At 44.0% G+C, this 17,492-nt stretch overlaps 1 protein-coding gene across 7 annotated transcripts in view; it reads right to left on the minus strand.

The window, feature by feature from the left end:
* Positions 1–17,492, minus strand: part of NFKB1 (nuclear factor of kappa light polypeptide gene enhancer in B-cells 1) — a 108,238-nt gene that overhangs the window by 9,932 nt on the left and 80,814 nt on the right. For all 7 annotated transcript variants that reach the window (XM_005862301.2, XM_005862300.2, XM_014536467.1 and 4 more), the window contains 7 exons: positions 17,318–17,407; positions 14,822–15,007; positions 13,531–13,672; positions 9,486–9,600; positions 2,573–2,774; positions 2,110–2,279; positions 1,694–1,796 (listed from right to left, as the gene is read on the minus strand). In XM_005862301.2, coding sequence (XP_005862363.1) covers positions 1,694–1,796; positions 2,110–2,279; positions 2,573–2,774; positions 9,486–9,600; positions 13,531–13,672; positions 14,822–15,007; positions 17,318–17,407 — 1,008 coding nt within the window. The remainder of the gene's footprint in view (positions 1–1,693; positions 1,797–2,109; positions 2,280–2,572; positions 2,775–9,485; positions 9,601–13,530; positions 13,673–14,821; positions 15,008–17,317; positions 17,408–17,492) is intronic.

Below are 17,492 nucleotides of genomic sequence, written 5' to 3' on the forward strand. Positions count from 1 at the left end.
CTCTTCCCTCTGAGAGTCCGCACTCTGTTCCATGCTTCCATATCTCTGGATCCACTCCGTTCACCAGTTTATTTTGTTACTTAGATTCCACATATGAGTGTGAGTATGTGATACTGGTCTTTCTCTGACTGACTGCTTTCACTTAGCTTGATACTCTCCAGGTCCAGGACCAGGTTTTTCATCTGAGTTACTTGCCACTCCTTCCATGGGATACTGAGAATTCAAGATAAAGCATTTCTGAAAGGGTTATAGCTCCTTGCCTGAAGGTATTTCTTAAATATAACCACTGACTTGCCAAACTAGAGGCTTATTCAAGAGAAAGGTGAACTAGACAAACGAGAAAAGAAAAGGCTGCTGGGATGCTTGCTGCTGAAGCCAGCACATTTATGTGGGATATGATTTTACTTGTCAGAAAAATGTGGTGCCCCAAAGAAGTTCCTACATCTTTCTAGACTCAACTTTTTAAGAAGGTATTTAACCTGCTCTGTTTTCTTGAATTAATAAAGCATTTACTTTCTAAAAATTTTTAATAACCTCTCAAGTAAATCAGAACTATCTGGGCAGATATGAAATACCAATTTCATTAAACGGTCTTGGAGATTCTAAGTATTCAAGGCAATAGAGATTCAGGAATGAGCAGGACTAATTTCTCTATACTTCATAGGAGTAGAGGATTAAATGGAATAACAGCTGCAGATCCTTGAGAAGGTAGGGGAGAGAAACACAGTAGGGAGAATAAAGTTTGGAAGTTCAGAATGACAAGGCATGAGTCAGAGCTCTGCCAGTTCCTGGGACTCTGAGACTGAGATGAAAAAGTTTCTCTAGTCTGTTTCCTGGGCTATAAAATGGGGATAATACTAACGGGATTTGTCTCAAGGGGCTATTGTGGGTTAACTAAGGTTAAATGAGACAGTGCAGGTGCAATGCCTGGCACAGTGCCTGGTACAGAGTCAATAAACGCTACTAATTTTTAGTGCCTCACACATGATAGTACCCAATATACTATCAATACATGTCCCGTTTGTTTTTTCCTCTAACTTCAACTTCTAAGAGACCTTTCTTGTAAAAGGAAATCTTTAAATTATTTCTTATACCAGTGATGGTGAACCTTTTGAGCTCAGCGTGTCAGCATTTTGAAAAACCCTAACTTAACTCTGGTGCCATGTCACATATAGAAATTTTTTGATATTTGCAACCATAGTAAAACGAAGACTTATATTTTTGATATTTATTTTATATATTTAAATGCCATTTAACAAAGAAAAATCAACCAAAAAAATGAGTTCACGTGTCACCTCTGACACGCGTGTCATAGGTTCGCCATCACTGTCTTATACCAATATGTTTTTCCTTCTGGGGACTCCTGATGTGATGAGACTGTACTGCTCAGAATTCTATAAGGAACTAAATTTGTGTTTAAGATCTCCTGTCACGGGAGTCCACTAACCCACCCACACCCACAACAAACGGGTGCATTAGATGGTAAAAACTGACACGACTCTCAGGACGAAGCCCAGGATGACGAGTGCGAACAGCGCTTCAGGGCCGTTAAAGTGAGATTTGCCATAGAACTTCTCACCCGAGCCTTTCAGCAGCAGAGCTGTGGCTTACAGAAGGCGACAGGGCTGCTGGACTGTAGCTGGGTTTGCATTGCTGATACCATTTTCCACAGCGGACTGCCCGGCTGCCTTACCTGCTGCTTTGAGAAGAGCCGCCATGCGGGTGGAGCCTCTCCCGGCCGCTATGTGCAGGGGTGTCGTTCCATCATAGGTGGTACTGTCTACATCGGCATCACCCTACAACCCGGCCCACACAGAAAATGGTTAGTAGAAAGTTCGCTCGCCCCCCTGACCCGTCTCATGGCTCCTTGAGTTGTATTCCTAGCACAGGTGCCCTGTGGGGCAGGCTCTGCCACTGAAATAATCCCCAGTGAGAGCTCCCGGGCAGGGGCGACAGGAATGTCTGAGGCTGCGGCTCTGAAGCCTTGCGTAGACGTGAAATAAGAGTGGAATGTAGGGAGAAAGGCTGTCACCAACACCGTTTTTTTGAAAAGATTTTCCTAAATCGCCCTTAGAATTTAACGCAAAGGCAAACAAGTGCATCGTTTACCTCCAGGAGCAGGCAGCCGGCCAAGGAGATGTTGTCGTGCTCCACAGCCAGGTGCAGCGCGGTGCGGCCCGACTTCTGCTCCTGCGCGTTGACATCCGCCCCTGCGGCCACCAGCAGCAGCAGACAGGGCATGCTGTTGCTCATCACGGCTATGTGGATGGCGTTCAGACCTGCGGCGCAAGCACAGGGACAGTCACAGGGCGGGAAGGTGGTCCCAGGACGGCCCTCCGTGTAGCTGAAGGAAATGACCAGACTGATCCACGACTAACTCTCCCAAGTCATCTCTGAAGGAATCGGCTCTGGTGAGCAACAGAAATCCTCACAGAGAGGATAACTCCAGGTGACTAAGGTTAAAAGCACTTCGGGTGCAAATCAAATAATAGCACACATTTATCAAACACCGACTAACTGTTTAGAACGCAGATAGCGACGGTTATACCATGATGTGTGGGTTTTCTCTTACCTTCCCCGTTGGGGTGGTTGATCAGCAGAGCTGCTTTCCTGTGCTTGAGTAAAATACCGAGGATCGTTTCCTGTCCTTCTTTGGCAGCAAGGTGCAAAACAGAGTTTCCCAAGCGGTCCAGAAGGCTCAGGTCGGCCCCAGCCCTCAGCAAGTCCTCCACCACAGCCTCCTGCTTGGTGATCACGGCCAAGTGCAAGGGCGTCTGGGAAGGTGGAGAAGGGGCAGGAGATAACACTGTCAGCAGCAAGCACTTACAACCCACGGGCCTGGCAGCCGTCACCGCAGTGGGTCATTTTTCATTCCCAGATCAGCTAAATCCTCACCTTTGCAAAGGAATTACTACTCCCTGTTGCATCTCATTTAGGAATGAAGTATATAAACTGGGCTTTTAGCCACTTATTAAGATTATTTTTCCATTTACCATTCTCAACAGCTTTCTTGTTTCTCATTCCAGCTTACTGATTGCTGATCTATTAACTCATCTATTAGTAAATTTAGTATTCTTGAAATTCTAGTAGGATTCTATCTTCAGCTTATAATTCCACATGTTAACAAATCAAATCAAGGCTACATTTTACTGAAGTTTAAATGAACCACTCAACAGAAACCAATGAACAAAGGTGCTGTTATATTGATAAGGGAAATAAATTTAGTTAAATTAAAAAATATTGTTCCATGGACTGGCCTCCATGAGATCAATCAACAGAACTTTCTAGACCCCATAAAAGGTATCAAAGGATTATCTACTTTATAACTGGGACAATAGCACCACCTCACTAAGAGGGCTCAGATGAACAAACAAGCTGACCTGCTGATACCTAATAGGTAGGTGAAGAATCCGTGTGATTCCCCTGCCCCTGAAGTAGGACCTCAGCGAATGCAAATGTTTTGAAAACTGGGTGTTTTAAATATGCATAGGACAAACAGAATCACAAAAGGATCTTTCATGGAATTGAGGTCACTGACAGAGAACAGCAATCTCTCTATCATCTATCTATCTATCTATCTATCTATCTATCTATCTATCTATCTATCTCCCTACCTACCTATCTATATAATTTAAAAATATATTTTTATTGATTTTAGAGAGGAAGGGGGAGGGAGAGAAACATCAATGATGATCCCACTGGGGATCAAGCTGCAACCTGGGCATGTACCCTGACTGGGAATTGAACTGTGACCTCCTGGTTCATAGGTCGATGCTCAACCACTGAGCCATATTGGCGGGGCAGCAATATATTTTTATACAAATCGGTCTATTTCACAGGAGCCTGTGAAATCCAGCCTGTCTAGTGACAATTCGCTTAAACTTCCCTCTCAGTAAGCAGCTACTGTAGCAGCGCCAGCTAAATGTCCTGGCTGGTGCAGGTGACCACGGCACGTGGGAACTTGGATGGAAGATCTCAGCTGTCTAAGTCTCAATTACACTGATTATTTAATACAGTAGAAACAAGACAGGATATTTTGACATATTTCAATCCTCCCCCCCCCCCCCCCCCCCGATTCTTTTGGTCTTTTAGGACTATGTCATGGCTTGAAATGGAATGATATCCTCAAAACTTTAGGTATGTAGGCTCCTGGCTAAAAGCCTTCCTCTTGAAAAATAAACAAGTAAATAAATAAAAGCTGTTCATTAATCAGAATGCTATTTGGGGAGACAGGAAAAGAAAATAGAATGAGAATAGAAGATCTGAAATAGTAAGATCTTATAGCATTCAGAGATTAGGAATTACTTATAGTATCAATATAATTCTTTTTTATATCATACAAATTCTTTTACCATAAGAGAGGAATTGTTTTGTTTTTTTCAATGTTTTCTCCCATGGTCCCACCAAAAGTTTTTATGATATTTCAGGCTCTAGATCTTAAACCCAGGATTACCTCTTACACAATCACACAATATGGGGACCCAGGAATCACACAATATGGGGACCCATAAACAGAGAAGTGATGCTATGCCTGTTGGCCTGTGGATGTATGCAAACATTCCTCAGAGCCAAGCAGACAAATGCCCCAGCAGCCCAACTCCTGCATGTATGTCTGAGTGATACAAATCCATAGGGGGGCCTGGGTGAGGATACTGATCACAGTATCGTCTACGGAGGTAGGAAGCAAGAAGCTGGCTAAGTGTTCACTGCTGGGAGACAGGTACATTACAGGTGGAAGATGGACACTATGGGATTCTCCTCAGGAACTAGAAACAACAAACCAGCTCTGCACACAGGTGTATGGGTGAATCCCATAAACAGAGAGGGCAGAAATCTAGGGACATGTATAGCACAAAGTCAATTTTGCATTTAAAAAAGACATTCATGAAGAACTATGCACACACACACACACACACGTACACGTAAAACTGAAGCCCAAATAAGATCTGTGGATTGTATCAATGTCAGTTTCCTGGTTTTGATACTGAACTATAGATATGCACGATGTTACCATTGGGGAAACTGGGTGAAGGGTACATGGGACCTTCCGGTACATTTTTTGCAACCACGTATGAATCTATAATTACATCCAGTACAAATGAAGGAAAAGGTTAATGCAGAGCAAGATCCGTATGTATAATATAATGTAGACTATATATGAGAATATACTAAAATATCTACCTATTTAAGGAATTAAGGTATATACCTGCCAGTTTTAAAAACAGTCATGGGGATGTAAGTAAGTACAGCATAGAGAATATAGTCAATAATCTATATATATAAAAGCCTAAGCGACCGTTACAACCAGATGACCGGCTGGTAGCTATGATGCGCACTGACCACCAGGGGGCAGATGCTCAACACAGGAGCAGAAACCACAGGCATGGAAATATGGAACAGACTGATGAATCTCAGAGGGAAAGGGGGAGGGTGGAGGGTGGGAAGAGATTTACCAAAGATCTTATATGCATACTAGAGGCCAGGTGCCCATGCACCAGTGGGGTCCCTCGGCCTGGCCTGCGGGGATTGGGCCAAAACTGGCTCTCCAACATTCCCTGAGGGGTCCAGGATTGCAAGAGGGCACAGGTCAGGTCGAGGGACTCCACCAGTGCATGAATTCATGCACCGGGCCTCTAGTCCTATGTAATAAAAGGGTAATATGAAAATTGACCCTAACGGTGGAACAACCAGATAACCGTTTGACCAGTCACTATGAGGTGCACTGACCACCTCTTGGTCCCTTTCTCCGGCCAGCAGACTCCAATTGCCTGATGGCAAATGGGGAACTGGGGGGTGGGTGGAGGGGATGCAGGTGGTGCCAGGGTAAGGCTCCCACCCCACCAGTTGCCCCACACACAGAGGGCAACCCGCGGCAGGGGCGGGGCAAGCAAACAGGTGGGAACGGCAGACCTATTGGACCCATCCCCCGGCCATCAGGCTCTGATCACCCGATGGCGAACAGGGAACTGGGGGTGGGTGGCGGCAGTGGGCAGGGCTGGCTGCGGGCAGCCGGGGAAGATGGCCCTGATTGCAGGCCAGGCCTAGGGACTGTACCCGTGCACAAATTTCGTGCGCCAGGCCTCTAGTGTTACAATAACTATGCATGGTGTTATATGGGTACTAGAATTTTCAGGGTGATCATTTTGTAAATTATATAAAAGTCTAATCACTATGTTGTACACCTGAAATAGTGTATGTCACTATAATAGTGTATAATAGTATATATCAACTGTAATTGAAAAATAAAAAAAATAAAGCTTATATGTTTATGTAGCTGATACATGGGAAAATACTTACAAACATAATAGTTCTATTTGGGAGTGGGGCTGGGAAACTTGCATGTTGCCAGGGAGGGCAACTTGGGATTCTCCAAGGAATGTACATCCTTCTGTGCCATTTTAAAAACTATGAATATATATTATATTTATCACAATTGAAAACAAAAACTACAGGCACAAAAAGCCCCACTAATGTTTTATAGGAACATATGCAAATAAAACAACCCACATCAAACACACTGGAGTGGTTGTCTACGTTGGAGTGAGAGGAAGGGGAGAGGAAGTAGGGTTGAAAGGGAATAGATTACAGAAATATTTTCAGAGAAACCTTAGCTCTATGGACTTGGGTTATTCTGCGTGTGTCTCTAGAGGGTGGGTGGGGAGAGAGATTTGATCATGACAGATGGCCACAGAAATGTACTAAGATTAGAGAAAAGTATTTTGGGACAATGTTTAAGACAATTGCCAAATAATCCAAATACTTAGAGAACTGCTCAAATTCTCATCAAGAATAGTTAATACAGAACCTTTACAGTAGCTAAACAAGAGTCCAAGTCTCAGTGGTTTCTAGCTCTCAAATCGAAGTTGCCGTTGGGTGTGTGTTTGAGATGTAGAAAGCATACAGGGAATCTAGAATCTTTGCCCACTAGCAAGAGTAGTGGGAAGGGAGGGAAAAAATAGGCCTGTATTCTCCTGAGAGTCCACGAATCAGAAGGCTCAGAAGTGGGATTGCTGGGTCAAATGGCAGTTCCATTTTTACGTTTTTGATGAAACTCCATACTGTTTTCCATGGTGGCTGCACTAGTCTGCATTCCTACCAGCAATGCACTTAGGGTTTCTTTTCCTTCACACCCTTGCCAGCGCTTGTTTATTGGTTTATTGGTGGTAGCCATTCTGGCAGGTGTGAGGTGATAACCTCATTGTCATCTTAATTTGTATCTCTCTGATGATTAGTGATGTTGAGCATTTTTTCATGTCACTTAGCCATCTGTATGCCCTCTTTGGAGAAGTGTCTATTCAGGTCCTTTGCTCATTTTAAAATTGGATTGTTTGTCTTCCTTTTGTTGAGTTGTATGAGCTATTTATAGATTTTGGAAATTAACCCTTTATCAGATGTGTCACTGGTGAATATGTTCTCCCATACAGTGGGTTCCCTTTTCATTTTGATGATGAGTTCTTTCACTGTGCAGAAGCTTTTTAGTTTGATGCAGACCAACAGATCTCAGAGGGGAAGGATGGGGAATGGGAAGAGATTATGTGAACTTATATGGATGCATGCATAGCCCATAGACAAAGACAGTATTGTGGTGGGGCAGGGGCTGGTTGGAGTGGGGCAAAGGAGGAGGGGGGATGGGGGACATCTGTAATACTGTCAAGAATAAAAATATATATTAAAAAATAATAAATATATATATTTTAAAAAGGCTCAGAAGTGCCACAGGTGGTGGTTTCAAGGTTTTGTCTCTAGCACGCACAGGAGGAGGGGGGTGGGGGACATCTGTAATACTGTCAAGAATAAAAATATATATTAAAAAATAATAAATATATATATTTTAAAAAGGCTCAGAAGTGCCACAGGTGGTGGTTTCAAGGTTTTGTCTCTAGCACACTGGAGTCTCAATATATGTAACCAAATGATCTAGTAAGGAGGTTAGCACATAATAAATCACAACTACGGATCCTGTTGTACTGTGTCCTTTGCAGGTCCTATTTATAAACAGAAAAACAAGTAATTCCTTGAATCTGACTTACAGGCAGTGAAGTTAGCAGTCTTTGAAAGGAGGACCGCAAAGTGACAATGTCCCGTACCTAGTCTGACTTGTATAAGTGGATGGTGAAAAGGCACAGTCATTCCAAAAGCCTCAGAGACTCAAGCTTTATGGCCAAATGACTTTCCAAATACTAACAACCCTCAAAACGGTATGAAAGATATCCTTTACATGTACTGTATCTGAAACTAGACCTCACCCTGGTTATTTTATATCATGAGTCAGTGAGGAATCCCTAACCTAACTTCACTTGTCCTTTGACATGAAGCCCAGCAGCCAGAGAAGAAGCCTTACGTCCAATGGGAACTTGTGATTTTGCCTTCTCAGGAAACACTTATTCACAGGCAAAAATCTATCGACAGCTACATGTAAACATTTTAGTACTTTTGCTTTGAGGGAATAAAAAGGATTCATATCTTCTGCTTTAAAAATTGAGAACTAGCCCTTTATCATGTAAATACTTGTATGCCATCGAAGTCTGTATTTTCAGAGTGAGAGAGATGCTTGAATCAGGCATCCCAGCACACCGTCTAGGCCAAGGACTGGGTAGTCACTCTGGGTTGAGTGAAGGCAGGGAAAAAACAGGACAGCTGAGCAAGGGTGAGCCCAACAGACTGGGACAGAAGCCTGGTGGGGCCAGGACAGCTCCCAGGGGAGAGAGGTGGGAGCAGCCCTGGAAAGTGGAAGCCCCCTCTCCCCACGCTAGTGCAGCCGTAGGTCCCTTAGCCAGGGAGACTGGTCCAGGTCTTAGGGCTCCCAGCACCCAGGCTTTGGTTCTGTTCAAGCAGGTTTACTCTTTCCTCACCTGACATGTGCATGCGCTCAGCAGGCAGCCTCAGGAGGCTCCACCTAACCTCTCTCTGCAACTCTGAAGGCCTCTCTAATGGAGTTCCTCAAGTGGCTTCTGAGCTGTCTTTCTGTTTTTGAAAGACATTTTTTCTTTCTCAGGCAGCCTTTTCATCTTTTTGTATTCTGATTGCATCAGCACCTTTTGTTTGATATATATGTAATTTAAGGGTTGTCAAAATGTGTTTCAGCAGACTTCAAAATTCTCGTAAACTATTGGCTTTGCAAACTAAATCTTTTTCAGTTTTATTTTTCTTGACAGACGTGATGCATTTATACTAGGTTCTCCCTCTAAAATGGATGGACTCTTTGACGGCTTCTAAAGTTTAAAGTTCACCTTCCTGCAGCAGATGTGACCTTTCACTGTGGGGTGATTGCTAGTACACCAGATCAAAGCATCCTAATTCATTAAAGAACATTCCTCAGTGATAGGCTTTGAGGATCTTACCTGCAAAGATGTTTTGTTGTATGGTTCGCTACTGCTAACATTCTTAGAAATAACACACCACACACACACACACACACACACACACACACACACACACACACACCCCATAGATTTTTCACTTGAATCCTTGATAGTTCTGCTTACCTGGTAGAGGTCATTTCTCATGTTGATAATGTCATCCAAAACCAAACCAGACGTGACTTCCAGCAGATCCCTCACAAGCTGAGCATGCAGGTGGATGATTGCTAAGTGTAAGACACTGGAACAAAAATATAATGGCAACAATCAGCTAAAATGTAAATGGGAAAAAAAAAGATTTCCAAGATATGATTAGACTTGGAGACTGCATCTGGCTCTTATACCTAGTTTTCTTTAGCCCCCAAATGTTCTGAATCAATAAAATGTCTGAATCTGAGGTGGGGGTGTTCTTCTGCCTACCCAGGGCTCCTACACTCATTTACGGTGCCTGCCTCGTCTTTGGGGGCTTGCAGGTTTGATACTCCCCTGAGGGGGAAAGGCACCTGGGCTTTGAGGCAGAGAGCTGAGTTCAGATCCCCACTCTGCCCTTGTGCTATGGCTTCAGGGCACTTTCTCCTCTAACTTTCCCTGACATGTAGACAATGCACGTCAGGTGCCTGAACTCGGATCTGTTCAGAAAATGTAGCTACTAGTACTTCACCTGCCCTGCCGTCCTGCAAAGTACATTGTGGTGGCTTTTTAAGATCTTGAAGTCAGGCTTTTAATGAGTAGAAGACTCTTGAGGCAAACTTTTTTTTAAAATAAAGTATATTTTCATTGATTTCAGAGAGGAAGGGGAGGGAAAGAGAGATAGAAACACTAATGATGCCAATCACTGATCAGTTGCCTCCTGCACGCTCCACATGGGATCGAGCCCGCAACCTAGGCACGTGCCCTCTCCGGGAATCACACCATTGACCTCCTGGTTCATAGGTCATTACTCAACCATTAAGCCTTGCTGGCCAGGCGAAGCAAACTTTTGAAGGAATACTTGAATATATTTTTCCCTCGCAGATATTCCCTTGGCCTGAAATGGTTTTGCTCCTCTCTTCTCTGTGTGGACAGTGCCTCTCCATCTTCACACTCCAGTTCAAACCTTACATCCTTGGAGAAGACTTCCCCAACTTCCTAGGCAGAAAGCGTTGTCTCCTCTCAAGTTTACCACTTGGCTGCACAACTACAATTTTCTCGACATCTCTCTCCCTCTCTGGCCTCGGAGGCCAGTTCTATCTGGGTCAGCCTGACAGGCCTGGAACAGCTTTATAGTTTAGGCACTATACTAAGGATGACAGAGGAAACCTAGAAGCTTACACCAACAAGGTAAAAAATGTTGGTGGTTGCCAAGCACCACTCCATTTTTTTAATTGTTAAAAAACTTATTATTAAATTAATTTGATAACAACAATAAAAGTGGCTACTGTTTGTTTAGAGCATCTATTTACCAGACTGCTAACCACCTGACATACATGATCTCCTTTATCATAACAACAATCGGACGAGATAGGTAATATTATCCCCATTTTTCAGATGATGAAACTGAGACTCATAGGTATAACAGAATTCAACCTGGGTCACAGAGCTAGAGTGGGGAAGCTGGGATTTAAGCTCAGGTCAGTCTTGCTCCGAAGTCATCTCTTAATCCTGTTTTAGGGGCATGTGTGCATTGCTCTGAAGGGTTGCAGGTGAACATCTAAGAGGATGAATACGCTCAAGTAAGGGCAGACTGTGATGCAGGGCACACTCAAAGTGTCACACGGTGGCAGTACATCTGCGATTGGAGGCACAGACTGGATCTGCTCTAATATAAAGATAATAGGTGTCATTTCATCCAGGCCTTTTTCTTAGCTACAGCAAGGGTATCATCCTTAGGATTGACATCGGCACAGAAGGGCCTCAGAAACTAAACTGTGACTCCATTACTTGAGAGAGATTTTTCAATGAATGTACTGTCACACGGTGGCAGTACATCTGCGATTGGAGGCACAGACTGGATCTGCTCTAATATAAAGATAATAGGTGTCATTTCATCCAGGCCTTTTTCTTAGCTACAGCAAGGGTATCATCCTTAGGATTGACATCGGCACAGAAGGGCCTCAGAAACTAAACTGTGACTCCATTACTTGAGAGAGATTTTTCAATGAATGATTTCAGAGTTTCACTACTGTCTCTTGAATGAGAGGCTGGAAGAAGACTTCTGAAAATGGCCTGAAGTCTGACGCACACATGATGCACATATACCAAGAAAAAGGCCACACTTCAAAAACGGCCTAAAAATTTCCATGTGCAGCTCAGCACTTCATAGCAGAAGTCACTTCCCCTTCCTCCCCAAATCCTCACACCCTCATGGGAATTTCCCCAATACCAGAAGTTTTTATGATTTTTTTGTCTTTATTGTATTTTCTGTGATGACTAATAGCCACAGGATTCAGATTATTAGCTGCATATGACAAGCTCAGTGAACACAAGAGGCCTGAGCTCTGAAGGGCAAAAGGCATCCCTTGTCTACATTCTTTTGGGGACTCCTCTTTGGTCTCCCCAAGTCTCAGCTTTCTGGCCTCTGGCTGTGTCAAGCCCCTGAGAGCCTGCTGGCATGGGTATGTCTGGGGTCCTAGGAGGGGACCCTAAGTCTTGATTTCCTGCTTGGGCAGGGAAGGCCACCTCCTCAGCGCCTCTATAGATGCCTGGAGTCCTTATACATGTGTCTGCCTCCCCCTCAGTGCACCCACTTGAATTCATGCGCCTTGTACCCTTCCCACAACCCCCCCTTCCCACGCCAGCGGTCTCTTTCTAACTGGTATGTGCTCGTCTTTCTTAGGCTCATCCATTCAGCAGGTCCCTAAAAATGTCACTGCGAATGCTGCTGTCCTGCCTGGGTTGACTGCTTTCTCTTGTGGTTATTCGCTATTGAGTGCTAACTGGAGAACTTAACCCAGTTGAAAAACATTCTGCTGTTCATGACATTACACAAAGAAGGGTGCGCCGGTTCCTCTCATACTGTATAACAAGGCCAGTGGTTATACCACATCCTTGGTTACGCTGCAAGGAATGAGAACAAAGGTCTCTGAAAACCTGAGATTGGCACTTTCCTAAAGCCTTGGGTTCGGTTTTTAAGCTGAGGTTTAAAACACAGCACTCAGGAGCCCTTTCACAGAAAAGGATTCCACTGTCAACACTATTTTAGGAAGGTTTTAGATAAAGCATTTGATTGAATCTGAGGGCTGCTGTCTTGTTACTTTTATAGGCTGCTGAGATCATTTTAGAAGTCTCAATGAGAGGACGAAGAGAACCGTTTTAGAAAGAAGCCAGGTGGCTCTGCAAATACAAGCCCAGTCACAGCAGGAATGGGAGGCATGGTGTTGGGAATGTCAGACTCCCGTGCAATGTGGGTTAGAGCGGTCATGAGCCCGAGCCAGTCACAGACTGGTGACCATGAACAGAGGCAGTAGAGAAGGAACCAGTAACCAGGAAAGAATGACATTTGCGTCTTAATCATTTTGTTGTTATGCTGTCTTTTATTTTTAAAAAGACTACAGCACCCAGACTTTCTTGGCTATCTCCCATCTAAGTCCTAGCCAGGCCTCACCCTGGCTTAAGCTTCCCAGATCAGACAAGATCGGGAGTGTTCAGAGTGGTATAACCATAGGATGTGATGTCTTTATGGGGCTTTCTCTCGAGTAACTAGCATTATAAATATACTGTTGGGATAACAAGTGCTTTAGGGATTTGGTAGGACCACATTTTATTATTATCCCAAAGCAAATAATATTAAAGCAAATATTATTACTCTTCATATATATTTACTAAATATTATTCCAAATTTTATTTCCATAAATAAAGCAAGGCTCTTAAAAAAGTACTGCCCCCCCCAACAAACACACACACACACACACACACACACACACACACACATTTAGTTTCCTTGCCCAGAATGCTGTGCTCTTAGGTGAGTATTCCAGTGATTCTAGAGTCCAGGCGGTGAGAGCCAGAGGACAGAAGAAGCGAATTATGCCACTCAACCTTACTGACACATTCTTTTCCTTGAAAGACAGTGTTCCAGTTACAGGATCCAATCATTTTGCTCAACCCTCCTTTTCTCCAGCCAGCACGCACACCTTCATTAGCTCTCTTCCCTGCCCTAAAGCAAGCCTTGTATACAGAAGTCTGGACTTACCAGTCCCCATTCTCATCCTGCACAGCAGTGAGATGGCGCTGGACAGCCAGGAGCATCTTCACGTCTCCGGTCACTGCGTAGTCAAACAGGGCGTTGGCATGCCGCTTGGCGAGCTCCAGCGCCTTCTCCAGAAAGAGGTTGTCTGCAAGGCAATGACCAAAATCACAACGGAGTGTCTTAGACTTGCTCTACAGGTCTGGCATGCTGGAGGGCAAAACCATCAGCACCAATGCTCCTTGCAGTGCTTCTGGGTTGTGTTCACGAGAGAAAGCACAGCTGGACACTGGCTCACTGGCACACACAGAGGCTGGTCTGAAAAATCGATCTACCGTTTCTTAGGGGGAAAGAAGTTTAGAAATGTCTGTCATTTAAAGAGGAACAATCCATCTCCAAATAAAGTTGATTGGATTTGGCCATCATTATAAATACTTAATCTCTTGGTGAAATAATTGATCCTTCACTGGAGTCTTGAGCAACTCACTCGTTAGGCAAGTGTCAAAAACCACAGTCCCTGCCAAACACAGAGAGATTTTCAGGAGCCACTGGTGTTTGGTACATTTCTTCCTGAAGGTCAGGGAAGGCACCTTGTGGCCCGTGGGGGCAAACCCTGGGCGTGGCCTGTTCTTACATGGCCCTAGTTAAGCAGGGCTTGTTCGTTCTAAAGGGGTGTAAAAAATGGGGTGACAGAGACCATATGTGGCCCCCAAGTCTAAATATTTACTATCTTTCCCTTTACATTATGAGTATAATCTGGGATGACCTAGAATCCTGACCTAGACTCTAATGACCATTGGTTCAAAATACACATAAAAGCACACTGTCCCTCCTAATCCTGATTCTTCAACAAGGGCACCAGGATAAAAGGAAACGTTCTTATTTTGAGGCAAAGTTCCACTTTAGTATGACAGTCAAGCTACAAGCTAGAGAAGGGAGACTATGCAACTTATAGAAACTACTTGTCTCTGTTATCTGTGGTAGAAATGAATTAGGTTCTGTCTCAGATACCATAAACCTGTGTGATTATGACTGGAGAATGCGCATGTAAATTTCAGTACTTTGTATAGTCAGAGACAACACTGGGAGAATGGACATCCCAGTGTGAATACAATGACCTGACAGGTGCTTTTCAAAAGGCACACAGGACTCTGGAGAGCACACTGAACTAGACATGGCTATGTCATCTTTACAGTAACAGAAAAAACAAATCTGTTTTCTGGAAACAACTTTTACACCTCGCACCGACTCATCCCCTCACCCACCATGCAGTGTAATCATCTGCCTGCTCACTTACCCTGAAACCTGGAATTCTCTTTCTTTACTCCCACCGGATACGTCAGAGTACCCTCCTCGTCCCTCTGGCCAGACCCCTTATCTGGTTCTGTGGTTTCAGTGACTTTCCCAGAGAGACTTATAGCCCCTCTGCCGTCACTCTCGTCATAACCTTCAGGGTCATTTTTAGATGAGGTGTCCATGATTCCTAAAATAAAAGAAAAAACACTGACTTTTTCTCAATAAAATCTATTTGTTAAATTATAATTCATTGTTTCAATGGAGGTCAGATAATTTAAAATTCTCTTTAAAATGGACATAAGTAACATGCTTTGTAGCTATTTTAAACTCTTCTAAAAACATTTTACAGTATAATGATTTGATATTTGCATATATTGCAAAATGATCATTACAATAAATCTAGTTAACATCTGTCAGCACACACAGTTATAAATATTTTTTTCTTGTGATGAGAACTTTTAAGATGTTAAAACCCATTTTTTTCACTTCTAAAAACTTACATCTCTTCTGTTTATTTGTAAGGGACAAAATGAAATAAAGCTCTTCTGGGAATTGCTGGAAAGTAAAATTTTTAAAGTTCTTGAAAGCAGAGGACTTCTTTCTTTCCTATTGCTAATTAACCAAGTGAGTTGTAAAGATGTGATCTCAATTCACATTCTTCAGTGTGGGAGTGACCCAGTGCATCATTTCGGATCATGCTCTTTCAGGTCCAACTATGTTGTCTGACAGGTCCGAGGAGAGAACACCTATGTTTTATGGGCAGACCTGGTTCAAATCCTGGTTCTGCCACTAACAGATATATCTTTCAGTGAATGAATGAATACTTCCCAACCTCAGCGTTCTCTGATTGTTAAATGGAGATGCTAATATTTTCCTTACAATGCAATCATGAAGATTACTTAAAACATGTTAAAGCAGTGGACATAAAACAGCATGCAGTAGAAGGGAAGACTTCGTTGTATTATGTCTTCAATGGGAACACTAGAATGGACATGTAACATAAACTATGAATACATGGTGTGACAGCTGCTGATTAGGGGAAGCATTGATGGGAAAAGGCCATCCCTATAAAATTCACAATGTCTACAAAAGTATAATGTTTGAAAAAAAGAGAGAATAGCTAAGTTTGATAACTTTTTTATGTTTGAACTAGAGGCCTGGTGCACAAAATTCATGCACTTGGGGGGGGGGCAGTTCCTCAGCCCAGCCTGTGCCCTCTCACAGTCCAGGACTCCGTGCTCCTTATCGCCTGCCTGCTCACTGCTCCTTACCGCTTGACTGGCTCGCTGCTCCTTAGCACTGCGGCAGAGGCGGGAGAGGCTCCTGCCACCAATACTGCGCTCGCCAGCTGTAAGCCTGGCTTCTGGCTGAGCGGTGTTCCCCCTGTGGGAGCACACTGACCACTAGGGGGCAGCTCCTGCCTTGAGCGCCTGCCCCCTTGTGGTCAGTGCATGTCACAGCAATCAGTTGCTCTGCCATTCAGTCAATTTGCATATTAGACTTTTATTATATAGGACTAGAGGCCCGGTACATGAAATTCGTGTGGGGGGGCGGGGGGGGTGTCTCTCAGCCCGGCCTGCATCCTCTTGCAATCCAGGACCACTGGCTCCTAACCGCTCACCTGCCTGCCTGCCTGATTACCCCTAACCACTCTGTCTGCTTGTCTCATTGTCCCTAACCCCTCTGCCTGCCTGATAGCTCCTAACCACTTGCCTGCCTGCCTTATCACCACTAACCATTCTGCCTGCTTGCCTGATAGCCCCTAACCCCTCTGCCTGCCTGCCTGATTACCTCTAACTGCTCACCTGCCTGCCTGATTGTCCTTAATTGCTTTCCTGCCTGCCTGATCACCTCTAACCAATCTGCCTGCCTGCCTCATCACCCCTAACCACTCTGCCTGCCTGCCTCATCACCCCTAACCACTCTGTCTGCCTGCTTCATCACCCCTAACCACTCACCTGCCTGCCTGATTGCCCCTAACCACTCTGCCTGCCTGCCTGATCACCCCTAACTGCTAGCCTGCCTGCCTTATCACCCCTAACTGCTCGCCTGCCTGCCTGATCACCCCTAACTGCCTCTGCCTTGGCCACCCGCCCGCTGTAGCAGCCGCCTCTGCCTCGGCCCCCGTGGCATCGTCCAGAAGGTCGTCTGGAAGGACGTCAGGAAGGCCGTTTGGCTGTCCAGTCTAATTAGCATATTACCCTTTTATTATCATAGATAGTCAAGTCTCTATATGTCCCTTTTTAATGTCCTTTTCTTTCCCCCCCGTTCACACCACTTACAAAGTAAAAATGTAAGTATAAACATAGCACCAAGAGAATTCTCCTCAGGAAATAAAAAGTTTTTTTTAAAAGCATCTTCTTAGCTTATTTGCATTCTTCATTTTTTTTCAAGATGATAATGCTGTTGTGATAAATAATGATAAAAAAGGATAAAAATCCTATTTGGCATTAAGTTTTTTCTTCTTTCCTCAGTATTAAAAAAATGTATTACTTACCATGCTTCATCCCAGCATTAGATTTAGTGGTTCCAGGGTGGAAGGTAATTCCACTGTATGTTGGAAATCCATAGTGGGGGAAGCCATACCCTGAAATGGCAAGTAAAACAAAGGACCCCTCAGGAGGTTTATTTTTTTACAAAGATTCAGCAACCTCAATGTCCCCCATCCAGGT

Source organism: Myotis brandtii, unplaced genomic scaffold, assembly GCF_000412655.1.
Source record: "Myotis brandtii unplaced genomic scaffold, ASM41265v1 scaffold163, whole genome shotgun sequence".
Lineage (NCBI taxonomy): Eukaryota > Metazoa > Chordata > Mammalia > Chiroptera > Vespertilionidae > Myotis > Myotis brandtii.